The sequence below is a fragment of the Crocuta crocuta genome, unplaced genomic scaffold (genome assembly GCF_008692635.1).
Source record: "Crocuta crocuta isolate KB4526 unplaced genomic scaffold, BGI_CrCroc_1.0 scaffold102, whole genome shotgun sequence".
NCBI classification, from domain to species: Eukaryota; Metazoa; Chordata; class Mammalia; order Carnivora; family Hyaenidae; genus Crocuta; species Crocuta crocuta.
Window position 1 is genome coordinate 10,673,201 of NW_027530019.1, and position 27,293 is coordinate 10,700,493.

The following is a 27,293-nucleotide window of genomic DNA, read 5'->3' on the forward strand; positions in this document are numbered from 1 at the left end:
TCTTTTTTTTTTTTTTTAGCACTCCTTTATTTTTTTAAAAAAATTTTAATGTTTTATTTTTTTTGAGAGAGAGAGAGACAGCGTGAACAGGAAAGGGTCAGAGAGAGAGGGAGACACAGAACCCGAAGCAGGGCTAGCTGTCAGCACAGAGCCCGATGCGGGGCTCAAACCCACGAACCGTGAGATCATGACCTGAGCTGAAGTCGGACACTTAACCGACTGAGCCACCCAGGCGCCCCTCCAATCTTTATATAATGATATACCTAACTATAAAATGGTTTTTCTTTAAAAATATCCTGATTTCTCACTAATTTTTAGGTCTGATTTCCAAATCAGGTCTGATTTCTCACTAATTTTTATGTGAAAGTTCCTTCTATAATGTGTTCATAATTAGTGATTTCTTACTAATTTTTATGTGAAAGTTCCTTCCATAATGTGTTCAATCTAACTTGTGGTGTTTAAACATCACTGTTTAAATCAATGAGTGGCTTAGAAAGTTGTCTAGCCTTTCTGCCCCATTTTAACTGTTTACTTCAGGCTGTGAATGAAATAAAGCATCATCTTATCTCTTGTACTCTTCCATTGTGCACCAACTTGAGTGAAACTGAGGTTTCTCTCTTTATCTTAGATGAGGAGGTAATTTATAAACTGAGTTTTTTCTCCTCTAGATTCTCTAAAAGCAAGTATAGAAAGATCCTATTAATATCAAAAAGTAATAGGGGTGCCTGGCTGTTTCAGTTGGTTAGAGCATGTGACTCTTGATCTCAAGGTTGTGAGTTCAAGTTCCACACTGGGTGTGGAGGCTACTTAAAAAAGTAGAGTAAATGCCATTGTTTGATAATTAAGTAACTTTATTATTCTCAGTTGAAATACTGGGAATTAATTTTTCTTGCCCTACATAAATGTAGAGAAAAACTACTTTGGTATAGCCCTTAAAGAGGGATTGATTTTGCTTTGACTTCTGGGGAACTTTTTTACCCTGTTATATTGGTCCTGCATTTTATTTTTGCCTTGGAAACTGCAGAGCACAAGATGAGAGTTTGGAAGAACAGTTGCTAGTACAGAAGGGTACGTCTTCTGCCCTCCTCCTTGAATTGAAGTCTCTAGCTTCTGCTGTAAAGTTTGACTTTACAATTTTAAGAATGAGAGACATATATCCTTTTTGGGTTAGACTACCCAGTATAGAAAACTATCTGTGAAAGTTACTCCAAAGTGCTTGCCCTCATTAAGGTTCATCTGTACCATCAAAGGGTCTTAGAAGGGAGAGCAGAGTAGCTGAACTCTGGGACTAAAAGGTTAGGGATAAACCCTCACCTCTTGTTATATTATCTACCCATTTATAAACCTGTCATCTGCCCTTTTGTTTATTTCAACTGGTACTTTTTTTCCCTAAAGTAATTTTTGCTTGTCCTGGTGAAGATTCAGTTGTTCCATCAAAGATGTGTTAGGAGATCTGTGAGAACTTTATCTGTTCAGTGTTTATTTTAATATTCTCTACTTGGAAGATTTAACATTACCTGCCAGCTTGGGGATTTGTCTATTCATTACTGTGGATTTAGGAATGGCATATAGGAAATAGAATAGGTCTAGGTTAATTTAAAGAGCATAGTTTCATTTTCTTGAAGGGTAATATAATGTATATATGTTTGTCTTTGTATATACACATGCACATATAGTTATGTGTGCTTTATAAGCACAGTGAAAGTCTGGAATCATAGGGAGCTAAGAAGCTATTGGATATGGTTGTGTTTGGGTATTGGCATTAGGCGGGACCAAGAAAGGAGAGAATCTTTTACTGTAAAGCTTTATATCCCTTGGTGCTTAAGAAATTGAAAAGAATAATGCAAACCTTTCTTTTATAGTAAAAATGTAGTGTAATGATAATAGGTATCTTCAAAATCCATTCTTACTCTTTATCTTCTGTTTACATTTCTGAATAATTGAAAATACATTGTAAATTAGTGAAGTGTAGTGTGACATAATAAAACTGTTTTGTGTTGTAAACTTGCTTTATAAACAGTAATACCATATTTGTGGAAAGATGTATAGAGTGTTTGAGTGCTGATTATATGCTAGGAGTTGGACTACTGAATGCTAGGCTCATTCATACTTACCTTGTTTTTAATATCTTCTATCTAGTTCATGTATAAGACCTCCCTCTATTTTTTTTACAACCCTTTTTAAGGGTATAAATATTAATGGTACAAGATTTAAAAATCAAATAGAAGAATAAAGGAAAAAGTGAGTTTGCTTTCTCTTAACCCCTCACTCTCCTTCAAAATTAACCACTGTTACTGGTTTCTTATGTTTTTTTCCAGAAATAGTCAATACATATTATAATCCTCTATCTATCTATCTGTCTATCTTTACACACACATATATGTAATTATGTGATATATATTCTATATATAAATCATGTAATCATAATCATTTATAAAATCATTTGATTACATATGACATATAATGATTTTGTGCGTGCGTGTATATAAACTTTCCCTCTATTACCCATATCCCTCCACAATATGTGCAGTCATATTGTATATATATTTGTTCTGCAACTTAACGTGACCCCTAAGATTCAGACAGTACAACTCATTTTTTATGCACCTTTATGTTCTGCAGCAGGAGCGATTGTTCAGACATACTGATTGGATCATGTTATTCCCAACCTTTGCTAAAACACTTCAGAGCCTTCCTTTTCTCAGGTAAAGTCCAGCCACCTTAACTTGGCATACATGACGTTGGATTGACTCCTGCCCGCTTCGCTAGCCTCTTTTCTTGAAACTGTTGGCTTACACTTGAAGTGTTGGTCATCCTCAACTGTTTTCAGTTTCTTAAACAGTTTATGGCATCTCCTCTGCAGTCTACTTCCTCTGTTTCGTACTTTGGATAACTCCTACTTTTTTTTTCTTCCTTTAACAAATTTCTGAGAGTCATAGCATTTATAAAAATCCACATGTAAAATAAAATTTAAAGAAATAAAGCAAACTATAATTAAAAACTTCACTTTTTCATAAGCATATAATATCCAAAAGAATATATGCTTTAAAAAATGTGATTCTACTGGCTTACTTGGTCTCTTTTTCACAATAAGGTTAATAAAGGATTTGCTTATTTTTGATTTTTAATTTTGTGTAATCAAAATTATATAAATAGTTCTTCAAAGTGTATTGTGGAAAACAGTAGTCCAGGTTCTGGTTCCAGATGAGATGGAGTAAGCACACTTCACCCTGTCTCTTCCACTGAATGCAGCTATAAAACCTGGACACAGTGCTTGGAGTGGCTATTTGAGGACTCTGAAAAATAAATAGTAGGAGGCAGATTGGGGAAGAAGACCAGAATTCAAAGTACCACTGAGCCGGCGGTGAGTTTACCATTTTTTTTTTCCTTCCAGTATGCCCCAGCCTGAACTTAATGTATCCTGAAACTTGGAAGTGAGCATTATTAACACGACAGAAAAAGCACCAGGAGAAGCCCTCTAGTTCTGACTCAAGGAGCCGGAAGGGGCCTCCTAATGCCCAGAGAAAATGTGGCTATCCCACATCATTCTCTTTTTTCTTCTTTTTTTCCTTTTCTTCATTTTCTTGCAACCTAGGCCTCAAGCAGTCCTTGGCAGCAGCTGCAGTGGCCTCAGTGGGGGCAGGCAAGAGGCTAAATCTCAGAGCAAGGGAACTTTCTTCTCATATTGGAGGAAAGATGGTCAAGAGAGTGCAGCAAATCCCATGGCATTCTGCTCCCTCTGTTCTTCTGTTGCTTGGCCCCGATGTGGTCCCAGTCCTGAGAAGTACATGGCAGAATGGGGTTATGGAAGCCTCAGCTTTCTACTGGAAGGCTGAAAAGGAGAACCTCAGGGACCACGAGACTGCAAGAGAATGAGGAGCTTGGGAAACTGACTACTTAAATTTACTTATGGATTCATGAATTGACTTCCATGCTGTACATGCATGAGTCTGATCCTCACAGCATACAGAAACACTGAGGACTGAAATATGGGATAGACCACTCCTTAACCCCCAAACTGGACACTGCGTGGGACAGTTATAAAACATATTCAGTATGACTACAGAGGGTTTGCAGACTGAATTGAAATTGGAAATACAACCCACAGAAGACTGGTCAGAACTTGAAGTGTGACCCCAACTGGTCAATTATTGGCTAAAACAAAAACACCAACATTCTCAGTGGGACTTAAGTAAGACCCAGAATATCATAAAGTAATATTCCAAGTGTCCAGACTACAATCTAGAATTGCTCAGTTAAAAAAAAAACCCAGAAATATTGAACTCATGTGGGAAAAGACACTGAAAGGATCATGGTGATTCCAAGATCACACAGATGTTAAAATTATATGAAAAGCAGTTTTAAAATCCACTATTATGACCATGTTCCAGGATTGAATGGGAAGATAGAAAGCCTCAGCAAAGAAATGGAAGATATGAAGATCTAAATGGACAATTTAGAACTAAGAAATAAAGTAATGGAAATGAAAACTCGTTAAATGGGCTCAATAGCAGAGTAGATGTGACAATGAAAGAGTCAGTGCACTTGAAAATAGATCAACAGAAATGATCTAATTTGAAAACAGAGGAAAACAGTTAAAAATAAAGATATACACAGCCTCAGGGACCTATGAGACTATGATAAAGTCTTACATTTGTGTCTTCAGAGACCCAGAATGAGAAGAGAATGAGTGTGGTCCATCAAAAATACTTGAAGAAATAATGACATAGAGATTGGAAAGAAGACATAAAACTGTACCTGTTTGCAGATGGCATAATTGTCTGTGTAGGAAATCCCAAGGAATCCATGAAAAATTTCCTAAAGTTATAAGTTTAGCAAGTAATTCATGGTCAACTCACAAAAAAGCAATCATATTTCTATATATACTAGTGATAAACAGTTAAAAACTGAATTTAAAAACTTTACATAGCTCCCCAAAAATGAAACACTTAGCTTTAAATATGACAAAATATGTGTAAGGTCTCTATGCTGAGAATTATAAAATCCTGATTTTTTAAAAAAAGGGAGATTTAAGTAAATGGAGAAACAAGTTGTATTTATGAATTTGAAGAATTGCAATAGTAAAAAAGGTGATTTTCCTCAAATTGATCTATAGATTTAATAAAAAATCCCAACAGCACTCTGTCTAGTTATAAACTGATTCTAAAATTTCTGTAGAAAGGTAAAGGACCCAGAATAGCCAAGACAATTTTGAAAAAGAAAAATGTTGGAAAAAAAAAATCTAACTACATGATTTAAAAAAGCGTAATCAACACTTTATTATTGGCAAAGAGAAGAGCTATAACTCAATGAGATAGAATAGAGATTCCAGAAACAGGCCCACACAAATATGACCAATAATTTTTTACAAAGTTGCAAAATGGAAAAAGGATAATCTTTTCAATAAGTGGTGTTGGAATAATTGGACATCAACATACAAAAATAATGAACCTTGACCTAAACCACACATATTATACAAAAATGAACTTAAAATGTACTACACATCTAAATTTGAAACATAAAGCTATATAACTTTTAGAAGAAAACAGGAGAAGATCTTTGTGTCCTGAGTGTAGGCAAGAAGTTCTTTCACATGACACTAAAAGCATGATTCATGAAAGAAGAAATTAATGAATTGGACTTTATCAGATGAAAAACATTGTTGGTGAAGATGCTATTAAGGGAATGAAAAACCAGATTATAGGCTGGAAGAAAATATTAGCAAGTCATATACCTGCAAAGGACTTCTATTTAGAATATGCAAAGAACTTCGAAAACTCAATGGTAAGAAAATAAGCCAGTTAAAAATGTTTAATAGGCTTTGGCAAACAGGATATAGAGTGGCAGATCAGCTCATGGAAATATGTTTAGCATAACTAGCTATTAGGAGAATGCAAATTAAAACCTTGGTGAGTTACTGTTGTACATCCATTACAGTGGCTTAAATTAAAACTGTTAACAGTAGCAAGTACTGAGGAGGATGTGGAGCAACTGGAACTCTCACATATTGTTGGTGGGGTTGCAAAATGATACAGTTCTTCTGGAAAGCAATTAAACAGATACTTACAAATGTTAAATATGAATTTACTGTGTGATCCGGCAACCCTACTCCTAGGCATTTACCCTTGAGAAATAAACATTTATGTTCATATAAAAGCAGGTACAGGAATATTTATATCAGCTCTATTCTTACTTGCCAAAAATGTATAATTCAAACATATAAATCAAGAGTGGTAAATCCGTACAGTGGAATACTGTTGGGCAAGAGAAAGTATGACCTCCTGATTCTTACAGCTCTTGATTTCCTCTTAGGGGAATCTCTCCAGGGGCCTCCTAGTCAGCTCTAGTCAGGCTTTTTTGGTCTGTTCACAAGATTCATCCTTGGATCACCCTTTAATGTCTTCCTGGGGATTCCCTTTGCTTCTCTTTTACATTGTACGCCTTGTTGAATCCCTTTCTCTTTTGTGTTCTCATTTTACTGAAACACCTATTCTACTAGCTTCCTGAGTAAAGGATGCATGAGAGGTATGTTTTTGGGACCTCTCTTGCATGTCTGAAAGTGGTTTTATCCTACTCTGATGTTTAAATGAAAAACTGGCTGGGTTTAGAATTCTGTATTGAAAATAATTTTACTTCCAAAATTTCTCTTCATACTCACTGTAGTGGTTAATAAGTATAATTCTATTATGATTCTTGTTACTTCGGCAATGTCTAATTTTTTTCTCGTTTTCCCTAGGGTTTTGCAATTTCATGATGATATACCATAGTATGAGTGTGTTTTAATATAGTATGCCTGTTTGTGTCCTTTATTTAAACTTGTGAACCGAAGATTTCTCTTGGGAAGTTTTCTTGAATTATTTTGTTGATGATTTCCACCCCCTTTATTATTATTTTTTTCTTATTTTCTGGAACACCTGCTATGCAGATGCTGGGCCTTCGAATGGTTCCCTAATTCTTGGCCTCTTTTTTCTTATTTTTACATATGTTTGTTCATACATTTCTCTGATAGACAAGTACATTTTTTAAATAGATATGGTGATGAAACTGTGCTTATTTTATTCATTCTTACCACAAAAGCCTGGTAGTTTTAAATTGACCATTATGATAGGATAGAGAGTTTATTTAAAAGATAGAATTCCCTGTGATGGTTATCCACAGTGAAGAGTTTGGAAACTTTTGCCTTTGACTCCTGGTGAGCTACTGTAACCTAGGTAATTGTTAGATGGATAGCCTCTTGAATGCTAAGAGGAGCCTTTGTTCCTTAAACTTCTTGGCTCAATTATTTTTTGTGGGGACTTGGTCTTAGAGGACTCACCTTTGTTGTTGTTGTTTTGTTTACTGATAGGTTAACTCAGTCAAGCTCTAACCTCTATGATGCATTCTAATCCATCGAATCTATTGATTTCTCACAGTACTTATTCTTTGTCCTTAGAAGCTATCATTTGATCTTATATTGTCATATTATGTTAAAGTAAGTTCATTTTTGTCAACAAAATTGTAAATTTTTGAGGACAGGACTATGCCTTATATTTTTCTGTCTTCCTCTGTATAGATATTTCATGAGCTGTTATTGTTAGGTTGGGTGTGGGTTTTTTTGGTGTTGGTGCGAGTCGGTAAATAAGAGGAGTAAATGATAGATGGATATGGAAGCTAGGACTGGTTTTCTTGTGTCATTGGCAGTACAGTAATCCAGCTTTGTAGTCCCAGTATTTGCTAGTTTGCCATTGAGCTGGAATTTGTTCTTTAAGTTACAGAGCATCCCCATTAGTGGATTTGGGATACTTGTAGCTCAGCTCTTCACTTTATTACTAAATGGCTTTTTTATTTAAAAGGGAAAATGATTGATGCCTCTTCCTGACTTTTTTACTTTCTTTGAGCATATAAAAATAACATAAAATTATTTGCCTTTTGCATGACATTCTTATTAATATTTAATGCTGGGATGTAGACCACCACACCATCATTTGCCATAGCTTTTTAAGCTCTTGGATTGAAACCAAGGGTGGTACATGATCATTTGAAATTGTAAGAACAAGAAGATTCATTAGGTTTTGGGCGCCTGGGTGGCTTAGTCAGTTAAGCGTCTGACTTTCACTTAGGTCATGATCTCGCGGTTCGTGGGTTCGAGCCCCGCGTCAGCCTTGTGCTGACTGCCAGCTCAGAGCCAGGAGCCTGTTTCAGAGTCTGTGACTCCCTCTCTCTCTAACCCTCCCCTGCTCACGCTGTCTCTCTCTCTCCTAGAAATAAATAAAACATTAAAAAATTAAAAGAAAAGATTCATTAGGTTTTATGCATAAAAAGTACCAGCATATCTATTTCTTTTAAAAAAATATTTTGGACAGTAAGGAAGAGCTTATCACTACTTGCCTTAGATGAGTAAAAATCCTTTTTAATATCACAATTAAAATTGCTGTTTAACCAGCAGGGTTCTACCTTGCCTATAATATCCATAGATATTATTTACCTATTTAAATTAAGTCTATTTCTTATTGTCTTTTTTGGGTGGAGATATCACAGATTATTTCATTTTGCACAGTTTAGTGACAGGCCACAAACATTCCTTATTGGGTTAGATTGGTCAAGAGCTAGAAGATTAAGAGAAAGCTGTAGTGGTAGTATTTTGAAGGGTTGGTAAAGATTTGGTTTATATATTCAGGATTTCTTTCCTCTCTTAAAGGACATCTTTAACATAAGAGACATGTAAACAGGGACTTAAAATTGATTTATTGTATACTTCCATCCTGTATTTTCGTGAGGTCAACAATCTATTACCTTTAGTGATCAGTGCTTCCTTACTATCTTCTTTCTCTACTTTCATCTCTGCACCAGATTTGATTGCTCTTATTCAACTCTAGGAAACTTACTTTAATTTTCTTATTTTTTCCCCTCAGGGCTTTGGTAAGTGACTAACTTGCTAATACCTGAAAATCTAATTCTAAATTTTAATTGGTTGGTATTACCTCCTACAGGGATATTTAGGTTCAAGGGTTGTATTTGATTTGAGGAAGTCAGGTTGAGGGAACTAATGTGAGCAAAAAACAAAGTACCGCATTTGAGAAGGGGAATTAAAAAAAAAAAAACTAATTTCATTATAGTGTATGGTGCATGTGGAAGAACTGAAAGAAATGAGGTTTGGTAAGTAATGTAGAATGAATTGTGAATTCCAGGTTCACCATTTCATTTCATTTATTTTTGCAGAAAATAAATGTTTTAGAATTTTTAATTCTAGTATAATTAACATAGAGCATTATATTAGTTTCAGGTGTACCATATAATGAGTCAACAATTGTATACATTACTCAGTGCCCATCATAATAAGTGTATGCTTAATCTCCTTTACCTGTTTCACCTAGCTCCCTCCCCCTCCCCCAATCCACTTCTCTGGTAATCAGCATTTTGTTCTCTGTAGTTAAGAGTCTATTTTTTTGTTTGTCCTTTTTTTCCCTTTGTTTCTTAAATTCCACATATCTGTGAAATCATATGGTATTTATCTATCTCCAGTTGACTTCTTTCACTTAGCATTATACCCTTTAGATCCATCCACATTGTTGCAAATGGCAAGATTGTATTTTTTTTATGGCTAAGCAATATTCCATTGTGTGCATCTGTGTGTGTGTGTGTGTGTTTATCTTGTATCTTCTTCATCTATTTATCTATCAGTGTCTACTTGGGTTGCTGCCATAATTTGGCTATTGTAAATAATGCTGCAATAAACATAATTGTACATACATCTTTTCAAATGAATGTTTTATTTTTTGAGTAAATTCCTGGTAGTGCAATTACAGGATTGTAGGGTGGTCCTAGTTTTAATTTTTTGAGGAACCTCTATACCATTGTCCACAGTAGCTGCACCAGTTTGCATTCCCACCAATAGGTTCCTTTTTCTCCACATCCTTGCCGACACTTGTTTCTTCTGTTGTTGATTTTAGCCATTCTTACAGGTGTGAAGTGATATCTCTTTATGGTTTTGATTTGCATTTCCCTGATGGTTATTGATGTTGAGCATCTTTTCATGTGGACCATCTGTATGGCTTCTTTGGGGAAATGTCTGTTCATGTTTTCTGACCATTTTTAATTGAATTGTTTTTTTGTGTGTTTGTTGAGTTGCATGTTTTTTTACATATTTTGGATGATAACTCCTTATTGGATATGTCACTTGCATATATCTTTGCCCATTCAGTGGGTTGTCTTAGGTTTTTGTATTTTTTCCTTTGCTGTGCAGAGATTTTAATTTTGATGTAGTCCCAGTAGTTTATTTTTGCTTTTGTTTCCCTTATCTTAAGAGAAGTTACTGCCTGTATGTTCTCTTGTAGGATTTTTATGGTTTTAGGTCTCACATTTAAGTCTTTAATCTATTTTGAGTTTATTTTTTTTTTTATGGTGTAAGAAAGTGGTCCAGTTTCATGCGTTTGTCTTTCCCATTGCATATTCTTGACTCCTTTGTCATAGATTGATTGACTAAATAATCATGAGTTTTTTCTGGGCTTCTCTTCTCTGTTCCATTGATCTGTATGTTTTTGTGCCAGTACCATACTGTTTTGATTTCTCCAGCTTTGTAGTATATCTTGAAATCTGGGATTGTGATACCTCTAGTTTTGTTCTACTTTTTCAAGATTGGCCATTCAGGGTCTTTTCTGGTTCCATATAGTTTTTATGGTTATTTGGTCTAGTTCTGTGAAAAATGCTGTTAGTATTTTGACAGGGATTGCATTAAATCTGTAGATTGCCTTGGGTGGTTTAGATATTTTAACAATATTTGTTCTCCCAATCTTTGAGCATGGGCTGTCTTTCCATTTGTTATGTCATCTTCAATATCATCGGTGTCTTACAGTTTTCAGAATACAGGTCTTTTACCTCTTTGGTTGAGCTTATTAGCTTATTCCTAGGTATTTTAGTATTTTTAGTGCAATTGTAAATGGGATTGTTTTATTAATTTTTCTTTCTGCTACTTCATAATTGGTCTGTAGACATGCAATGGATTTTTGTATATTGATTTTGTATACTGAGACCTTATTGAATTAATTTATCAGTTTTAGTAGTTTGTGAAAGAATCCTTCACCATTTTAATGGTCTTTCTTTAGGCATTATTGTTTATGGTTTCTTAAGTAGGCAAATGACATGATAAAAACAGTATTTGGGGAAATTATCTTATGAATAGTGCATGACTGGTGACATATGGGACATGTTTGGCCTATATGGTGAAGTATAGTCAGATTTGACAGAATGGAGGGAGTCTAGAAAAGACAGTGCTAAGTGAGCCTGTCAATAAATAATAGGTGGTAATTCATTAGAGCATGCATCATCAGAGGAGTCCAGTGGGATGTTTATAAAAGATAGTTGAAGCACAGGACAAAGCAAGCTTGTGCTTGTCATCCTAAGGTAAATAGACATTTGGCCCTGTAGGGGGTAGGGAGAGGGGCAGTAGAGTGGAGAAGAAGGAGCAGATGGGCTTAGGCCTAGAAAGTCCAGGGTACTAGATAGTTTATGAATGCTTATTTTCATTTTCCCTTCCTTCTTTCCTTCTTAGACACCTGTTAAATATGAACCACCATGCTAGGAGCTAGGGTTATAAATAAGGGATGGTCTTTGTCCTCAGGAGTTCACAGTTAAGTCACACTGATACAGAGGATGATAACTTATAAGAAAAATGTATAAAATTTATTAAAAAGAAGAATGTAAAAAAAAAAAAAAAAGCATTGAGAAGGGAACAAAAGAGAAACCAGAGAGAAGCTCACTTGTCAGAACTAAGGAGTTAGGTCAGGACAAGATGAAGTGGCAAGGGTGCATGGTTGATGACATCTAGAGTATTGTGGTGGCTAGAGCTCCATAAATGTTTCCTGCTGAGCCTGAGGGAGAAAGTGAGGTGGGCTTGAGTCTTTAAGTGAGAAGTAAGTGGCACTAGTAATATGGAAAGAAGAGACGGGGCGCGCCTGGGTGGCTTAGTCGGTTAAGCGTCAGACTTTCGCTTAGGTCATGATCTCGCGGTTCGTGGGTTCGAGCCCTGTGTCGGGCTCTGTGCTGACAGCCAGCTCGGAGCCTGGAGCCTGTTTCAGAGTCTGTATCTCCCTCTCTCTCTGACCCTCCCCTGATCATGCTCGCGCTCTCTCCTAGAAATAAATAAAAATATAAAAAAATAAAAAAAAATAAAAAGAAAGGATATAGTGGCAAGGAATGAGCAAGGGCCTTAAAGTATTTGGAAAACATAGAGGCAAAGGACCCCAAGTAAATGCTCTATGACATAGTGATGTCCTAGGGCAAGGTAGGCAGTCCCAGGAGTAGATGGAGAGAAAATGGACAAAGGATAAGAACTGGCAATTCACAAAAAAGGAAACCTAAGCAATAAACAGAAGAAGAGATGCTCAACCTTATTAGTAATAGAGAAACTCAAATTATATAGCAAGACACTGTTTCATACCCACTGGATTGGCAAAAACAAAAATGTCTGACAGCACCAAGTATTGGTGAGGACAGAGAAATGGGAACTTACTCTAGTCTTGATAGCAGAAGTATAAATTGGTACAATTACTGTGGAAAGCAATTTGTACCTATTATTTAATGAAGAGGCTAGCAGCCATTTATCGTTCTTTCTGTGCCAGGCATTGTTTTAAGTGTGTGTTTTTAAGAAATATTATTTGACTTAATTCTTCCACAACTTTCCCCTGATTTTATGGTTGAGGAAATAGAGCTTAAGAAAGGCTAAATAATCTGTCCACAGTTAAAAAAGTAGTGAATAAAAGAGCTAAGAGACAGCTTAGATCTGTCTCTTTCTAAAACTTGTGTTCATAATCACTAATGAGAATGGGAAGCATATATTGAGCATTTACTATGTGCCAGGCAGTATATTCAGTATTAGACATACCTTAGCTAATTTACCTGTGTAATAATAACTCTTTGAGGTAAGAACTTTTGTTACCCATCATGTGGCTTTTAGAGAGTAAATAATAGGCTAGCAAGTGAAAAAGCTGATGTTTAATTTGAGCCATCTTGAGCACGTGAACTTGTCTTCCATATCATACTGAAAGATCCAGAGGTGTAGGATAGACTGCAGGTATATTTTGATTTTGATTCTCTTCCCTCTGCTCAGTTTTATTGAGATAGATATAATTGACATATAACTTTGTATTATGTACAACATAAAGATTTGGTACATGTATATACTGCGTAATTACCACAAGTTTAGTTTAGATTATCACCTCAGGTTTTTTTCCTTGTGATGAGAACTTTATTTTTCTTCTGAACTTTTGAGGGTTTTTCCTTTTAAGTTTATTTATTTTGAGAGAGAAACAGAGCACGTGGAAGGGGCAGACAGAGAGAGAATCCCAAGCAGGCCCTGCATTGTCAGTGTAGAGCCAGATGAGGGGCTTCAGCTCACAAACTGTGAGTTGTTTCCATGTCTTGGCTATTGTAGGTAATGTGGCATTGAACATGGGCATTGGATGTCTCTTAAATTTCATCCAAGTAATTGGATGAAATTACTCTTAAAAGATAGTAATTTCATTTCTTTGGGTATATACCCACAAGTGGAATGGCTAGATCATATGGTAGTTCTATTTTTAATTAAAAAATTTTAAATTCCAGTGTTGTTAGGGGCACCTGGGTGGCTCAGTCGGTTAGGCATCCAACTTCAGCTCAGATCATGATCTCACTGCTGGTGAATTTGAGCCCTGGGGTTTGTGCTGACAGCTTGGAGCCTGGAGCCTGCTTCAAATTCTGTCTCCATCCCTCTGCCCCTCCCCTGCTTGCACCCTGTCTCTGTCTCTCTCTCTCAAACATAAAAAATAAAACCTTAAAAAAATTTTTTTAAATAAATTCCAGTGTTGTTGATGTATAGTGTTATATTAGTGCCCAGTGTACAATATAGTGATCCAACAGTTCTGTACATTACTTAGTGCTCATCAAGACAATTCCACTCCTCATCTCCTTCACCTGTCTCACCCATCTTCCCAGGCACTTCACTTCTGGTAACCATTTGTTTGTTCTCTATACTTAAGATTTTGTGTTTTGATTTGTCTCTTTTTTTCCCCCTTTCTTCATTTGTTTTGTTTAAGAAACTTTTTTTTTTAATTTATTCATTTTGAGAGAGACAGAGACAGTGTGAGTGGGGAAAGGGAGAGAGGGGATCCCAACCACTGTCAGCACAGAGCCTGATGCAGGGCTTGAACTCACAAATTGTGAGATCATGACTTTAGCCAAAACCGAGAGTTGGACTCTTACCTGAGTCAAATCTCTGTAATATTTTCCGTAGTGGCCACACCAGTGTCCATTCCTAGCAGTAGTGCCCAAGGATCCCTTTTCTCCATATCCTTACCAACACTTGTTATTTTTTGCCTTTTTGATAGTAGCCATTCTAATGGGTGTAAGGTAATATTTCATTGTGGTTTTGATTTGTGTTTCTCTGATGATTAATCATATTGAACACGTTTTCGTGTACCTGTTGACCATTTTACTATTTTCTTTGGAAAAATGTCTCTTCAGGTCTTCTACCCACTTTTTAATCAGATTGGTTTTTGTTGTTGTTGTTATTGTTGTTGTTTTGCTGTTGAGTTGTGTGAGTTCTGTATTTTGGATATTAACTCCTTATCAGGTATGTGATTACCAATATTTTCTCCCAGTTGGTTGCTTTTTCATTTAGGTGATGGTTTCCTTTGTTGTGAAGAAGCTTTATAATTTGATGCAGTCGCACTTTTTTTTTTTTATTTCTTTTCCTTTTATCATCTTTGCTTTTGGTGTCAAATTTAAAAAATAATTGCCAAGACCAATGTCAAGGAGCTTAGCCCCTGTATTTTCTTCTGTCAGTTTTATGGTTTCAGGTTTTACATTCAAGTCTTTAATCTATCTTGAGTTGATTTTTGTGTATGATATGAGATAGCATCTGATGACATTTTTTGTAGTGATTATCTCTTCCATTTTGTAGACTTAATTCTCATGCTTATTTCCTTCGTGGCTGAGAGATGTTTGCTGACAGCAACTGGAAGGGAGCTCCATTCTGTCTCTTTAAAAATAACATCTCTTCTGGGGCACCTGGGTAGCTCACTTGGTTAAGTGTTCTGACTTCGGGTCAGGTCGTGATCTCATGGTTCTTGAGTTAAAGCCCCACATCGGGCTCTGAGCTAACAGTTCAGAGCTTGGAGCCTGTTCCAAATTAGGTGTCTCCCTATCTCTCTGCTCCTTCCCTTCTTGTGCTCTGTCTCTCTCAAAAATAAAAATATTTAAAAAAAAAATAAAAATAACATCTGTTAAGTGTCATATGAAACTATTAAATTTTGCTCTGATTAGAACATCTCTGAAATAATTAATCTTGTCAGAGTAATGTCATGCATTGCTTGCCTTAATTCTTGAATATTTAGTTTCCTTCCCATCAACAAATTGCTCTCTGTAATAAAAGAGAAATTTCTCTATTACTCTGATTGGCTTAGAGCAATTAATGCCCAACCTTGGGTCTCGGAGTGGATAAAGCCCATTGAGACAGTAGACACATGATGAAAGAAGATCATTCCCCAAGGGTAATATGGGTGCTGTTAATAAGGGGGAAATGAATACTGGATAGTTAATCAATGAGATGCTTTATAAATATACTGTGTCATTTAATTTTTTCAATAGTTCTGCTGAACAAATTGAAACTTGCTTAAGTTTCCATGATTATTAATGGCAGAGTTGAGGTTTAATTTTGATCTAGTGATTGCTTTTTTTCTTTCCATCAGTCTTGTGTCTCCTTCAAAGAAAAATAATAGGTTGTCCCATATGGCATATGGCATTCGCGACCCTATCTTCTAAGATTACAAACTGATTTTCTGTAGATTTCCTTAATTACAACAACCATCACAAGATACCAAAAGTTATGGGGTACAGTTTAAGTGGTGCTTAGAAGATAACATATAGCAGTTGGGGCACCTGGGTGGCTTAGTCGGTTAAGTGTCTGACTTTCGCTTGGGTCATGATCTTGTGGTTTGTGGGTTCGAGCCCCGCGTCGGGTTCTGTGCTGACTGCCAGCTCAAAGCCTGGAGCCTGTTTCAGTCTGTGATTCCCTCTCTCTCTGACGCTCCCCTGCTCACGCTGTCTCTCTCTCTCTCTCTCTCCTAGAAATAAATAACAAATTAAAAAAAAAAAGATAACATATAGCAGTACACACCTAAATTAAGAAGACAGAATGATCTCCAGTACATTATCTAACCTTCCACTTTATGACACTAGAGAAGGAAGAGCAAATTAGACCTAAAGCAGGCAGAGCCAGCTTGGCTGGCTCAGTAAATAGACCATATGATTCCTGATCTCAGGGTCATGAATTCAAGCCCCAGGCTGGGCATAGAGCTTAATTAAAGAACAAAACAAAAAAACCTAAAGCAGGCAGAAGGAAGTAAAGCCTAAGAAAAAATGAAAAAGAATCAAATTAGGAATGAAAGAGGGAATATTTCTGGTGACCTTACAGAAATAAAAATGATTTTAATAAGGGAATGCTGCATTGTACATGGCAACAAATTAACCTACATGAAATGGACAAATTCCTAGAAAGATGTAAACTATTGAAACTGATTCATGAATAGATAGGAATCTGAATAAGCCTATAACAGGCTTTATTGAGATTGAATTTATTGTAATAAAAAAACACCTACCCATAATGGAAAGCCCAGGCCCAGATGGTTCCACTGGTGAATTCTAATAAGCATTTAAAGAAGAATTAATATCAGTTTTTTTTTTTTTTACAAACTTCCAAAAAAATAGAAAAGAAGTGAACATTTCCCAATTCATCCTGTAAGGCCAATTTTTTATATCAAAGCCAAGCAAAGAGAATAAAAGAAAAGAAAAGTGAAAACTGGTGTCTCTTCTGAATATAGATGCAAAAATCCTCAGCAAAATACTAGGAAACATAATCCAGCTGCATATAAAAAGATTATATCCCTGGAGTTCCAGGTTAGTTTAAAATATGAAAATTGATTAATATACTATATCAATGAAATAAAAGACAAAAACCACATGATTATGTCATTAGACACAGAAGCCCCATTTAACAAAATGCAGTGCCACTTTCATGATAAAAAATACTCAGTGAACTAGGAATAGAAAAGAACTTCCTTACCGTAAAAGGGAACATATTTAAAAAACCCAAAAACAAAACCAAAAAACCCCACAGCTAAGTAAAAGACTGAACTCTTTCCCCTAAAGGTAAGGAGTAAGACTAGGATTTCTGTACTTGCCACTTCTATTCAAGTCAAGATGATGAAATAAAATGCACCCAGACTTGAAAGAAGTAAAACTATCTCTAGTTGTAGGTGACATTATCTTATATATGGAAATCCTAAGGAATCCACTAAAAAATTTTTAGAACTACTAAACAAATTTAGCAAGATTGCAAGAAACAAGATCAATGTACAAGGATGATTTGTATCATTAGACATTAGCAATAAGCAATCCAAAAATGAAGTTAAGAGAACAATTCCATTTACAAAAGCATCAGAAAGAATAAAATACTTAGGAATAAATCTAATAAAAAAAGTGTAAAACTTATATTTTGAAAATTACAAAACATTGTTGAAAAAATAAGACGTAAATGCATGGAAAGATATCTTGTGTTTATAGATTAAAAGACTTAATATTGTTAAGATAGTAGTAGTCCTGAAATTGACCTATAGATTAAACACAGTCCCTATCAGAATTGCAGGAGGTTTCTTTGTAGAAATGGACAAGTTGATTCTAAAATTAATATGGAATTGCAAGGGACCCCGAGATAGCTAAAACAGCCTTGAAAAAGAACAGAGTTGGAGTATTTACACTTTCTGATTTCAAAACTTACTATAGAATGACAGTAATCAAGACACTGTGGTATTGGCATAAGGATAGAAATATAGATCAATGCAATAGAATTGAGAGCCCAGAAATTGTCACTTGGTCAATTGATTTTTGACAAGGATATGAAGGCAATTCAGTGGGAAAGGAGTCTTCAACAAATGGTGCCAGCATAACTCCGTTGGATATTGTAAAAGAATAAACACATTTATTTGTCTCTGCCCCTAGTTTCTGGCACAGAAACTATGTTTTATTTATTTCTGAGAGAGAAAGAGAGACAGTCCGAGAAAGAGAGAGATATATAATCTGAAGCAGACTTCAGGCTCTGAGCTAGCTGTCAGCACAGAGCCCAATGCGGGCCTCGAACCCACGAACCATGAAATCATGACCTGAGCCAGTCAGATGCTTAACTGACTGAGCCACCCAGGCGCCCCTTGGCACAGAACTCCTAAAATCTGGGTAGTCTCCTAAGTGGTAAGTGCACTTAGGAACTTTTTTTGTTCTACTATTTGGTCCTAGAAAAATTTGGCCAGGACAGTGTTTCCTGACACAGAGCTCCTATATCCCTTAGAATTTCCTCATGTTCTAAGGAAGCAATTCTTGCTGGGCTCCTGAATAGCTTTCAGGATGGTTGCAGGTCATCAGAAAGACCAGGTGGTGATTAGAAGTTTGGAATTTTCAGCCCCACCCCCGGTTTTCTAGGAAATAGTAAAAATTCCATATGTCTGGGGTTCAGAGATCGTCTGAGTTGGTGAACATGTGGAGGTGCTGGGATAGTGGCAAACTCAGGAAGAGCTCTGCACCCCTTCCCACATATCTTTCCCAGTGTATCTCTAAATCTGGCTGTTCTTCTGTATCTTTTATTGTATCTTTTCTAATAAACTGGTAAATGCAGGTATCTCCCTGAATTCTGTGAGCTATTCTAGCAAATTATCCAATCTAAGGAGTGGGTAATTTATACAGATGACAACTTGGGACTTGTGATTGTCATCTGGAGTAGGAACAGTCTTGTGGGACTAAGCCCTTAACTTCTGGTGCAGACTCCAGATAGTGTTAGAATTTATTTGAATTATAGGACACCCAACTGGTGTCTAGGAGAATCCTTGATGTGTGGAAAGCCCACACACCTGATGTCAGAAGTGTGTGTGAGTATGGTGGTAGTGTGAAAATAAAGGAGAAACACAAGAGGAGTGTGTCTTCCAACAGTTATATACACGAAAAAGAATGAAGTTGGGCCCTTACCTCATACCATATGTAGAAAGGTATTTAAAGCAGGGGGAGCCTGGCTGGCTCACTATGTAGATGTGTGACTCTTTTTTTTTCCTTTAACTTTTTAAAAAATGTTTATTTACTTTTGAGAGAGAGAGAGACAGAGGTGCGAGTGGGAGAGGGGCAGAGAGAGAGGGAGACACAGAATCAGAAGTAGGCTCCATGTTCTGAGCTGTGACCACAGAGCCCAACGCAGGATTTGAACCCACAGACAGGTGAGATCATGACCTGAGCTGAAGTCAGATGCTTAACTGACTGAGCCACCCAGGCACCCCTGTAGAGCATGTGACTTTTGATCTCATGGTCATAAGTTTGAGCTCCATGTTGGGCATGGAGTTTACTTATAAAAATTTTTTTTAAAAATCTTAAGAAAAGTTTATTCGTGGGGCACCTGTGTGGCTCAGTTGGCTAAGCGTTCAACTCTTGATTTTGGCTCAGGTCGTTATCTCACAGTTCATAAGATCCAGCCCTATGTGGGGCTTCTTACTGGGCCTGGAGCTTGCTTAATATTCTCTCTCTCCTTGTCTTCCACTTGCTTGCGTGTGCACACATACACACACATACACTCTCTCTCTCAAAAAAAAAAAAAAAGTTCAAAGTGGTTCAAATACCTAAACATATAAAACTGTTAGAAGAATACATAGGCATAAGTCTTCATAACCTTGGATTAGGCAATGATTTCTTAGATATGTCACTAAAACCACAAAGCAGCAAAATAAAAAGGATATTAGAAAACTTTTGTGCTTCAAAGGCCACCATCAGGAAAGTGAATAGAACCTATGGAGTAGGAGAAAATATTTATAAATCATATATCTGATAAGGACTTTATCTAGAATATATAAAGAACTCTTATAACTCAAGAATAAAGAGACAACCCAATTTAAAAATCAGCAAAGGATCTGAATAGACATTTCTCCAGAGAAGATACAATAAGCACATGAAAGATGCTCAACATTATTAGTCATTGTGGAAATCCTAATTAAAACTATAATGAGATGTCACTTCACTCTCACTAGGATGGCTGCAATAAAAATATATATAGATAATAACAAGAGATGGTGAGGATGTGGAGAAATTAGAAGCCTCATATGTTACTGGTAGGAATATAAAACGTGCAGTTTCTTTGGAAAACAGTCCAGCAGTTCCCATGGGCTGCCTAAGATTAAACAGGGAGTTACCCTATGCCCAGCAATTCTACTCTCAATTATGTACCCAAGAGAAATGAAAATATGTCTACACAAAAAGTTGTATGTGAATGTTCACAGTAGCAATATTCATGACAAACAAAAAGTGGAAACAACCCAAATGGACAATCAACTGATAAATGGCTAAACAAAATATGTGGTGTAGCGATATAGTGAATATTATTGACAATGAAAGGAAATGAAATATTGATACATGCAACAACATGGATGAGTTTTGAACACGTTATGCTAAGTGAAAGAAGCCAGTCACAAAACACAACTTATTGTATGATTCTATTTATGTGAAATGTCCAGAATGTACCAGAGACTGAAGGTAGGTTAATGGTTTCATAGGGTTTGGGAAGAGTTTCAGGGGGAACTAGAAGTGACAACTAATGAGCATGGGGTTTTTGGTGGGGTGGGGTAGGGCTGATGAAGATGTTCTAATGCTGATTGTTGCGATGGTTGTACAACTTTGTGAATAAACTAAAAACAGTTGAATTATACTTTAGATGGGTGAATTTTGTGGTATGTTAATGTTTCAATCAAGGTATTATAAAAACATATTCTTTGTTTATTTAGTATGTATCCTGTGCAGAGCTGTGTACTAGAGTACAAACATAAGCAGTATAGCCTGAAGATGCTGAAATTAAGTTTATATATCTATTATATTCTGGTACCTTTATGTACAGTTATGAGAATCTGTGGAAATTAGGTAGGAATCAAATGAGGATTGGCTTGGCTATTATTCATACACAAGATAGTCCTGCTCTACAGTAGTGTTATTAAGATTATATAGATGTCAGGGCACCTGGGTTGCTCAGTTGGTTAAGTGTCCGACTCTTGGTTTTGGTTCAGGTCATAATCTCATGGTTTAATGAGTTTGAGCCCCACGTTGGGCTCTGTGCTGGCAGTGTGGAGCCTGCTTAGGATTCTCTCTTCCCCTCTCTCTCTGCCCCTTCCCCGCCTGCACTGTCTCTGTTTCTCCCAAACAAATAAATAAACTTAAAAAGAAAAAGATTATTTAGAGTCATGGGGGTGTCTGGATTGCCCAATTGGTAGACTGTGCAACTCTTGATCTTGGAGTCCTGAATTTAAGCCCCATGTTGGGTGCAGAGATTAGTTACAAATAAAATATTTAAAAATTATTATTTAGATGTCTTTTATACTGGGAGTTCTTAAAAGTTTATAAAATGGTTTACCTAAGGACTTTGAGTTGTTTCTGTAATATTTCTGGACCTCTCCTCTATTCTCATTGTGTGTGAAGTTGAATAACTATTTTTGTGAATGTGGAGTCATGATCAGACCTAGTAGTGCATAGTGTAGGACTCTCTCTCTTTTTTTTTTTTGTTTGTTTGCTTACCAACTAAATATGATCTTGTACACTGCCTAAGTTACCATAAAGATTGCTATAATCCTGGTATCTAGAGTCTACTCAGGACTCTTATCCACATGATAGTGTGTTAGGTCTGTGCTTTTCAAACTGGTTGTCCATGTTTCCTTTTCTCCACAGGAATGATTTTGAATTATAACATTCTCCTCAAGTATAGCCTACCCCAGCCCCCTCATTTTTAGAGATTATTTTTCTTAATTCACATCCAAAAAATAGGGAAAATAATACTTAAGCTGTGAGGATTAAATGCATGTAAAGCACTTAATATAATGCCTGGCACAATATGCTTGCATATTATGAATGTTTTATTATCTATAATTATTTATTCATTTGTTTATTTAAAGATACTGATTGGGCATTTCACTGTTTACCAGGTACTGTGCTAGGGACCAAAACAAGATAGATAGGGTCCTTGTACTTACGGAGTGATATCTTAGTTTGTACTAGTTATTACAATAGTTATTTTCATATTCTAAGTGGTGGTGAAGAATTACTGTTCAATTAAATCGGAGTTTCTCCATGCTTCTAAAAATTTGTATGTATCTACTGAACTAACTTTATTAAGGATTTTCATTAATTGTATACATCTAAAATATAAGAACAGTAGTATACTGTTCCCAAAGTATGAGTTAAGAATTCATTAAGCTCTTACCTAAAGCAATGAAGATATATCGGTGAATCCCAGAAAATTTGCTGTTGACTTTGTATTTTGGTTTCTTAGTAAAGAGTCTACCATTTATTTGATTTCTGTCCTTTTTCTTTGTAAAAGTAGGATGGTTTCACTATTGAGAGATAAATAGTATTTTGGTATAGCATACCAATAAGATATTTTTGAAAGAGCATCCCAAAAAGAGTTAAATATAGTATGGCCTTCTGTTTTTAGATGATTGAAATGTGTTTGTACTAGAAATCTATCATTTAAGTTGTTATATGCTAGGAAGATGGAATCTTGAAGAATGGAAAACAAGAAGAAAATACTTCCTAAATGATATTTTAATTGTTCCTTTGAAGCTGAGGGAAAGTGTAAGTTGCTAATTGACCATCGTTTTATCCTTTTATTCCTACTTTAATTTACTAGGTGACACAGTTTTGCAAACATTTGTAACATACATGAAAAGTGATTAACAGCATTGTATGCACTGGGAATTATTGCTCCCATTTTCACTAATTTCTTGCTAGTTCCAGCCCTTTTCAACAAAAGCAGAGATAATGAGAAAATAGTGTGATAACCGAGAAGCAAAAGAAGTTGAATTACTAACTTAAAGAAGTCTAGGTTGTATTTATGTATATATTTTAAATTGTTTAATGTTTTATTTATTTTTGAGAGAGAGATAGAGACAGCATGAGCAGGAGAGGGAGACACAGAATCTGAAGACCAGCTCCAGGCTCTGAGCTAGCTGTCAGCACAGAGCCCGATGCAGGGCTGAACCCACGAACCATGAGATTATGACCGGTGTTGAAGTCAAACGCTTAACTGACTGAGCCACCCAGGTGCCCCTGTATTTATATTTTAAGCCAGCCAGTAGATAGGTTTTTTTGAATGTTGACATATATTACTCATCTGTAACATATCTACCAAGTCTTGCCCTTATAGCTCTGGGTGTGTGACTTACTTTATAATGTAAGCAAGCTTCTTCAAAGATAGCCCTGGCTATCTCATACTTCATTTATACTTCAATCCATTAAAGGCTGGCTGCTGCCCTTTCCACCTACCATTGACTTCTTAAATTTTTTATATTAATCAGCATTTCTCAGCCTTTCTTCTTCTTTTTTTAAATGTTTATTCATTTTTTTTTTGAGAGAGAGAGAGAGAGAGATGGAGCACAAATCAGGGAGAGGCAGACAGAGGGAGACATAGAATCTCTTCAGAGCATGAAGCAGGCTCCATGCTCTGAGCTCTCAGCATAGAGCCTGACATGGGGCTCAAAACCAGGAACCATGAGATCACTACCTGAGTCGAAGTTGGACTCTTAACTGACAGAGCCACCCATGCGCCCCACTCTTCTCAGCCTTCCTATAGCATTTGCCATTGGCCACTTCTGCCTTAACATGCTCTTCTCATTATATTGCTGTAATACCCCTTTTTCATAGTTTCCTCATACCTCTCTGGCTATTACTTGATTTCCTTCATGTGTTCTTTAATTTTTGCCCATCCCCTAAATGTTGCATCTTCTAAAATTCCATTCTTAGATTAATTTTATCATTCTTTATTCTTCCAACTTGTCAACTGTCCATCTATGTTTGTAGTTCCATCTACCTTCCACGAACTAATGGTGCCCCAGTATATTTCTGTAGCTCAGCAACAGGCTTCAGATTACAATTGTCTGCTGAATTCAACAGGTTGTCCTTAAACTCAACATTCTGATATTCCATATAGTCTATACAGCCTATATATTCTCTTATTTTGGTACAACTTATCATTTAATTGTACCAATTTCTAGTCAAAAATGGTCTTTAGTATCTCTCATATTTATCTCATTTTTTTCTATCTCTACTGTAATACTTATAATTTAAACCCTGTTCTCGCTCTTGGGATATTGTAACTATCCCCAGAATGACCTTTACTTCTGGAAGTAACCTGTCTGTAGACTATCCTCCTCATTGCCACCATAGCAGTGTTCTAAAGTACAGTGTTTAAGTGTGTTTTCCCTCATCTTGAAATCTTTTACTTTTTATGTATTTATTTTTTATTTTTAGAAAGAGTGTGCAAGTGAGTGGGAGAAAGGGGCAGAGGAAGAGAGAGAAAAAATCCCAAGCAGGCTTCATGCTCAGTCAGTGCAGAGTCCTACAAAGGAACTGTTCCCATGACCCTGGGGATCATGACCTGAGCCCAAATCAAGAGTCAGACATTCAACCTACTGAGCCATCTAGCCACCTTTTAAAGTCTTTTAGATGCTTCTCCTTACCCAGCAGTAGATTTCATATGTCCATCCATGGCCCATCTGCTTTTGAATCATTTAGAGAATTTTTGAAAAACTCCTATCCTGTAACTTCCCCCATCAGTTATGAATCAGTATAGAGTTTAGGAATCTTTAAAAATCTTCCCAAGATGATTTTTATCAGCAGCGTGGACTGATAAACACTGACCTTATAAATGTCTTTCACTTTCCTTATCATAGAGTCTAAGACCTTTCAGGGTCTCATGCCTCCTGCTTCTCAAGTATCTTCTCATGCTGTTCTCCATTCATTCACTATACTCCAGTGGCCTTGGAACCCTCCAGACTTGATCCTTTTTTTAGGACCTTTGTTTGCTTTTGTTGAATCAGGGGAGAACCTTAGATTTCTTTCTGCTCCACTTCTGCTTTCTCAATACCCTAGCCAGCACCTCCTTGGGTTTCACAGATGGAACTCAGGTTGAAAGCTACTGAAATAATCCAAATCAGTGAGGTCCAGAAAGATTAAGTGATTAAGTGATTGAAATCATATATTGATGAATGGCAGACCATTTCTAAAATTCAGGATTTATATTCCTAACATAGTTCTTATTTATTGCTCTTCTCTGTTTTAATATGTATAATGTCTGGGCAACTTGACCTGAAATGACCTTTTAATTCTTTACTTCCTAAATAAATTATCATTCAATAAACATTTATTTGACTACACAAGGAGCAGTGTAGAGTCCATGGGGAGGTAGGTAGAAAATTTAAATAATACAGATTTCTTCTTATTAAGGTTCTTAAGACAGGTCCATTGTATTCAATTATAAAATACTATACAGAAAAACAAATTATGAATTTTTAGAAGAGAAATCATAGTATAACCTTTTCTACTGTTTTCTCTTTTTTCTTTTCTTTCTATTATCCAGGGAAAGACCATGTTTGTAGATTTATTGGCTGTGGGAGGAATGATCGATTCAACTATGTGGTCATGCAGTTGCAGGTAGGTTACTTTGAAAATGTATCTTAAAATACTTCAGTTTTGATCAGCCTACCTAATTTTAGTGTATATGGATAAAAGAAAATTCTTGGTATCATCATCTCAGAATGTTTTACATTATGCAGATGGAATTTTTTTTGTATGGAATTTTTTTAATGTTTATTTATTTTTGAGAGACAAAGAGAGATTGTGAGCAGGAGAGGTGCAGAGAGATAGGGAGACCCAGAATCTGAAGCAGGCTCCATTCCAGACTCTGAGCTGTCAGCATAAAGCCTGATGCAGGGCTTCAGCTCACAAACCGTGAGATCATGACCTGAGCCAAAGTCATACGCTTAACCAACTGAGCCACCCAGGCGTTCCTTGTATGGAATTTTATTTAAACAGATTTGATGTAGATTTTTCCAACGATGAAAAGGTTGTTCTTGTCAACTATTTTAGTTGATCCATATCTTCACTGACTGTTGTCATTGCAAAGTTTTTCAATCCCTACATGGATTGCTGGATATAATGTTGAGTATTGGCCTGTCCCTGTCCCTTCCTCTTCCTGTCTTTATTACCGTTAGGACTCTAGTTTTTAATTTATGTGCTCAAGTACTAACTTTGCTTGAAAATTAAGCATTAGTTGATACAGAGGAGAAATGCATTCCTTTTTCTTTTATCATTCATTAGGCAGAGAGTGGAGTTGGGTTGGGCAGGAGTGGAAAGAAATTCAGAAAGGGAATTTTGGAGTAATGATCACAGCAAGGAGAAGAAGGAAACCTGCCCATTCTCTCTGACAACTACCTCTGCCCTTGAACACAAACACACGCACACACCGCTGAACTGTATTCAATCTCAAAGTGTAAAAGCTGTAGTTTACCTTACTGCCTAACTTAGAGTTATCAGAGTTTCCTTTAATCTTTAGCAAAATTTTCTATGGACATTGGGTTCTTTTGTTTTCTTTCAGCTTAACTGTGCAGCAGTGATTTCAGAGACATAGTAAATCCTAGCCTGAATGCTTTCTCTACGCATCAGAATGCTTTTCTTATTTCCCTCAGCTGTCCTTCAGCATTTGAGTTAGATCTAAAGATATTAAGTCTCTGTAATGTATAGCCATAGAGTCTTTGAGTCATGTGATTCACTGTCTCTTGAGCCAGCATTGTTTTATTTCTTGAAGTAGTTAACCTTGTAACTTTTGAGGTCATTAGTGTAGACCCTCCTTCTCTCACTTTGGCTATTAATAATCTAACTTTTTGGTATGATAGTGTATAGTTTTCTTCTGGATTTATTATACACCTTATTTGATCCTCACCATATCCCCATGGAGAGGATAAGACAGGAGGTTTTATCCCCATTTTGCAAGTTAAGGGACTGAAGCTCAAGGAGTTTTGTGGTTTGCCTGGGAACTGACTAATTTGTTGGATGTTAGGCCTTTGTGGAAGCCTGAGGCCAATATTCTTGGCATAATTAGAGAAAACTCTTCATTTTGTTTTTAGTTTACTACTGGAAGTAGAGAATTTGGATCGAAGCTTTCTCAGTCTGTAGAATCTCTCTCAGTCTTAGCACATACTCATTTTTATGTTACTTAAGCGTACTTTTTTTTTTTTTTGCAGTTATTTAAATCTCACTTTCTGGAAATGGGAAGGCTCTTAGTCTGGCAAGACTAAGGAGATTGGTGTGTATCAGATAACAATGGCCTTTTGGCCTTTGGCAAGCTCTTCTGGACTTACCTAAAAACCTTTCCATTTGACTTGCATGCTGTATTTTTTTTCTGTCATAAGAAAATTAATCTACCATTAACCCCCCCCCCC

General features: G+C 36.3%; 1 protein-coding gene across 3 annotated transcripts in view; it reads left to right on the forward strand.

Annotated features, from left to right (window-relative positions):
- TTBK2 (tau tubulin kinase 2) overlaps positions 1–27,293 on the forward strand; it is a 113,939-nt gene that overhangs the window by 13,021 nt on the left and 73,625 nt on the right. For all 3 annotated transcript variants that reach the window (XM_077764584.1, XM_077764585.1, XM_077764586.1), the window contains exon 3: positions 25,433–25,506. In XM_077764584.1, the coding sequence (XP_077620710.1) occupies positions 25,433–25,506 (74 nt within the window). The remainder of the gene's footprint in view (positions 1–25,432; positions 25,507–27,293) is intronic.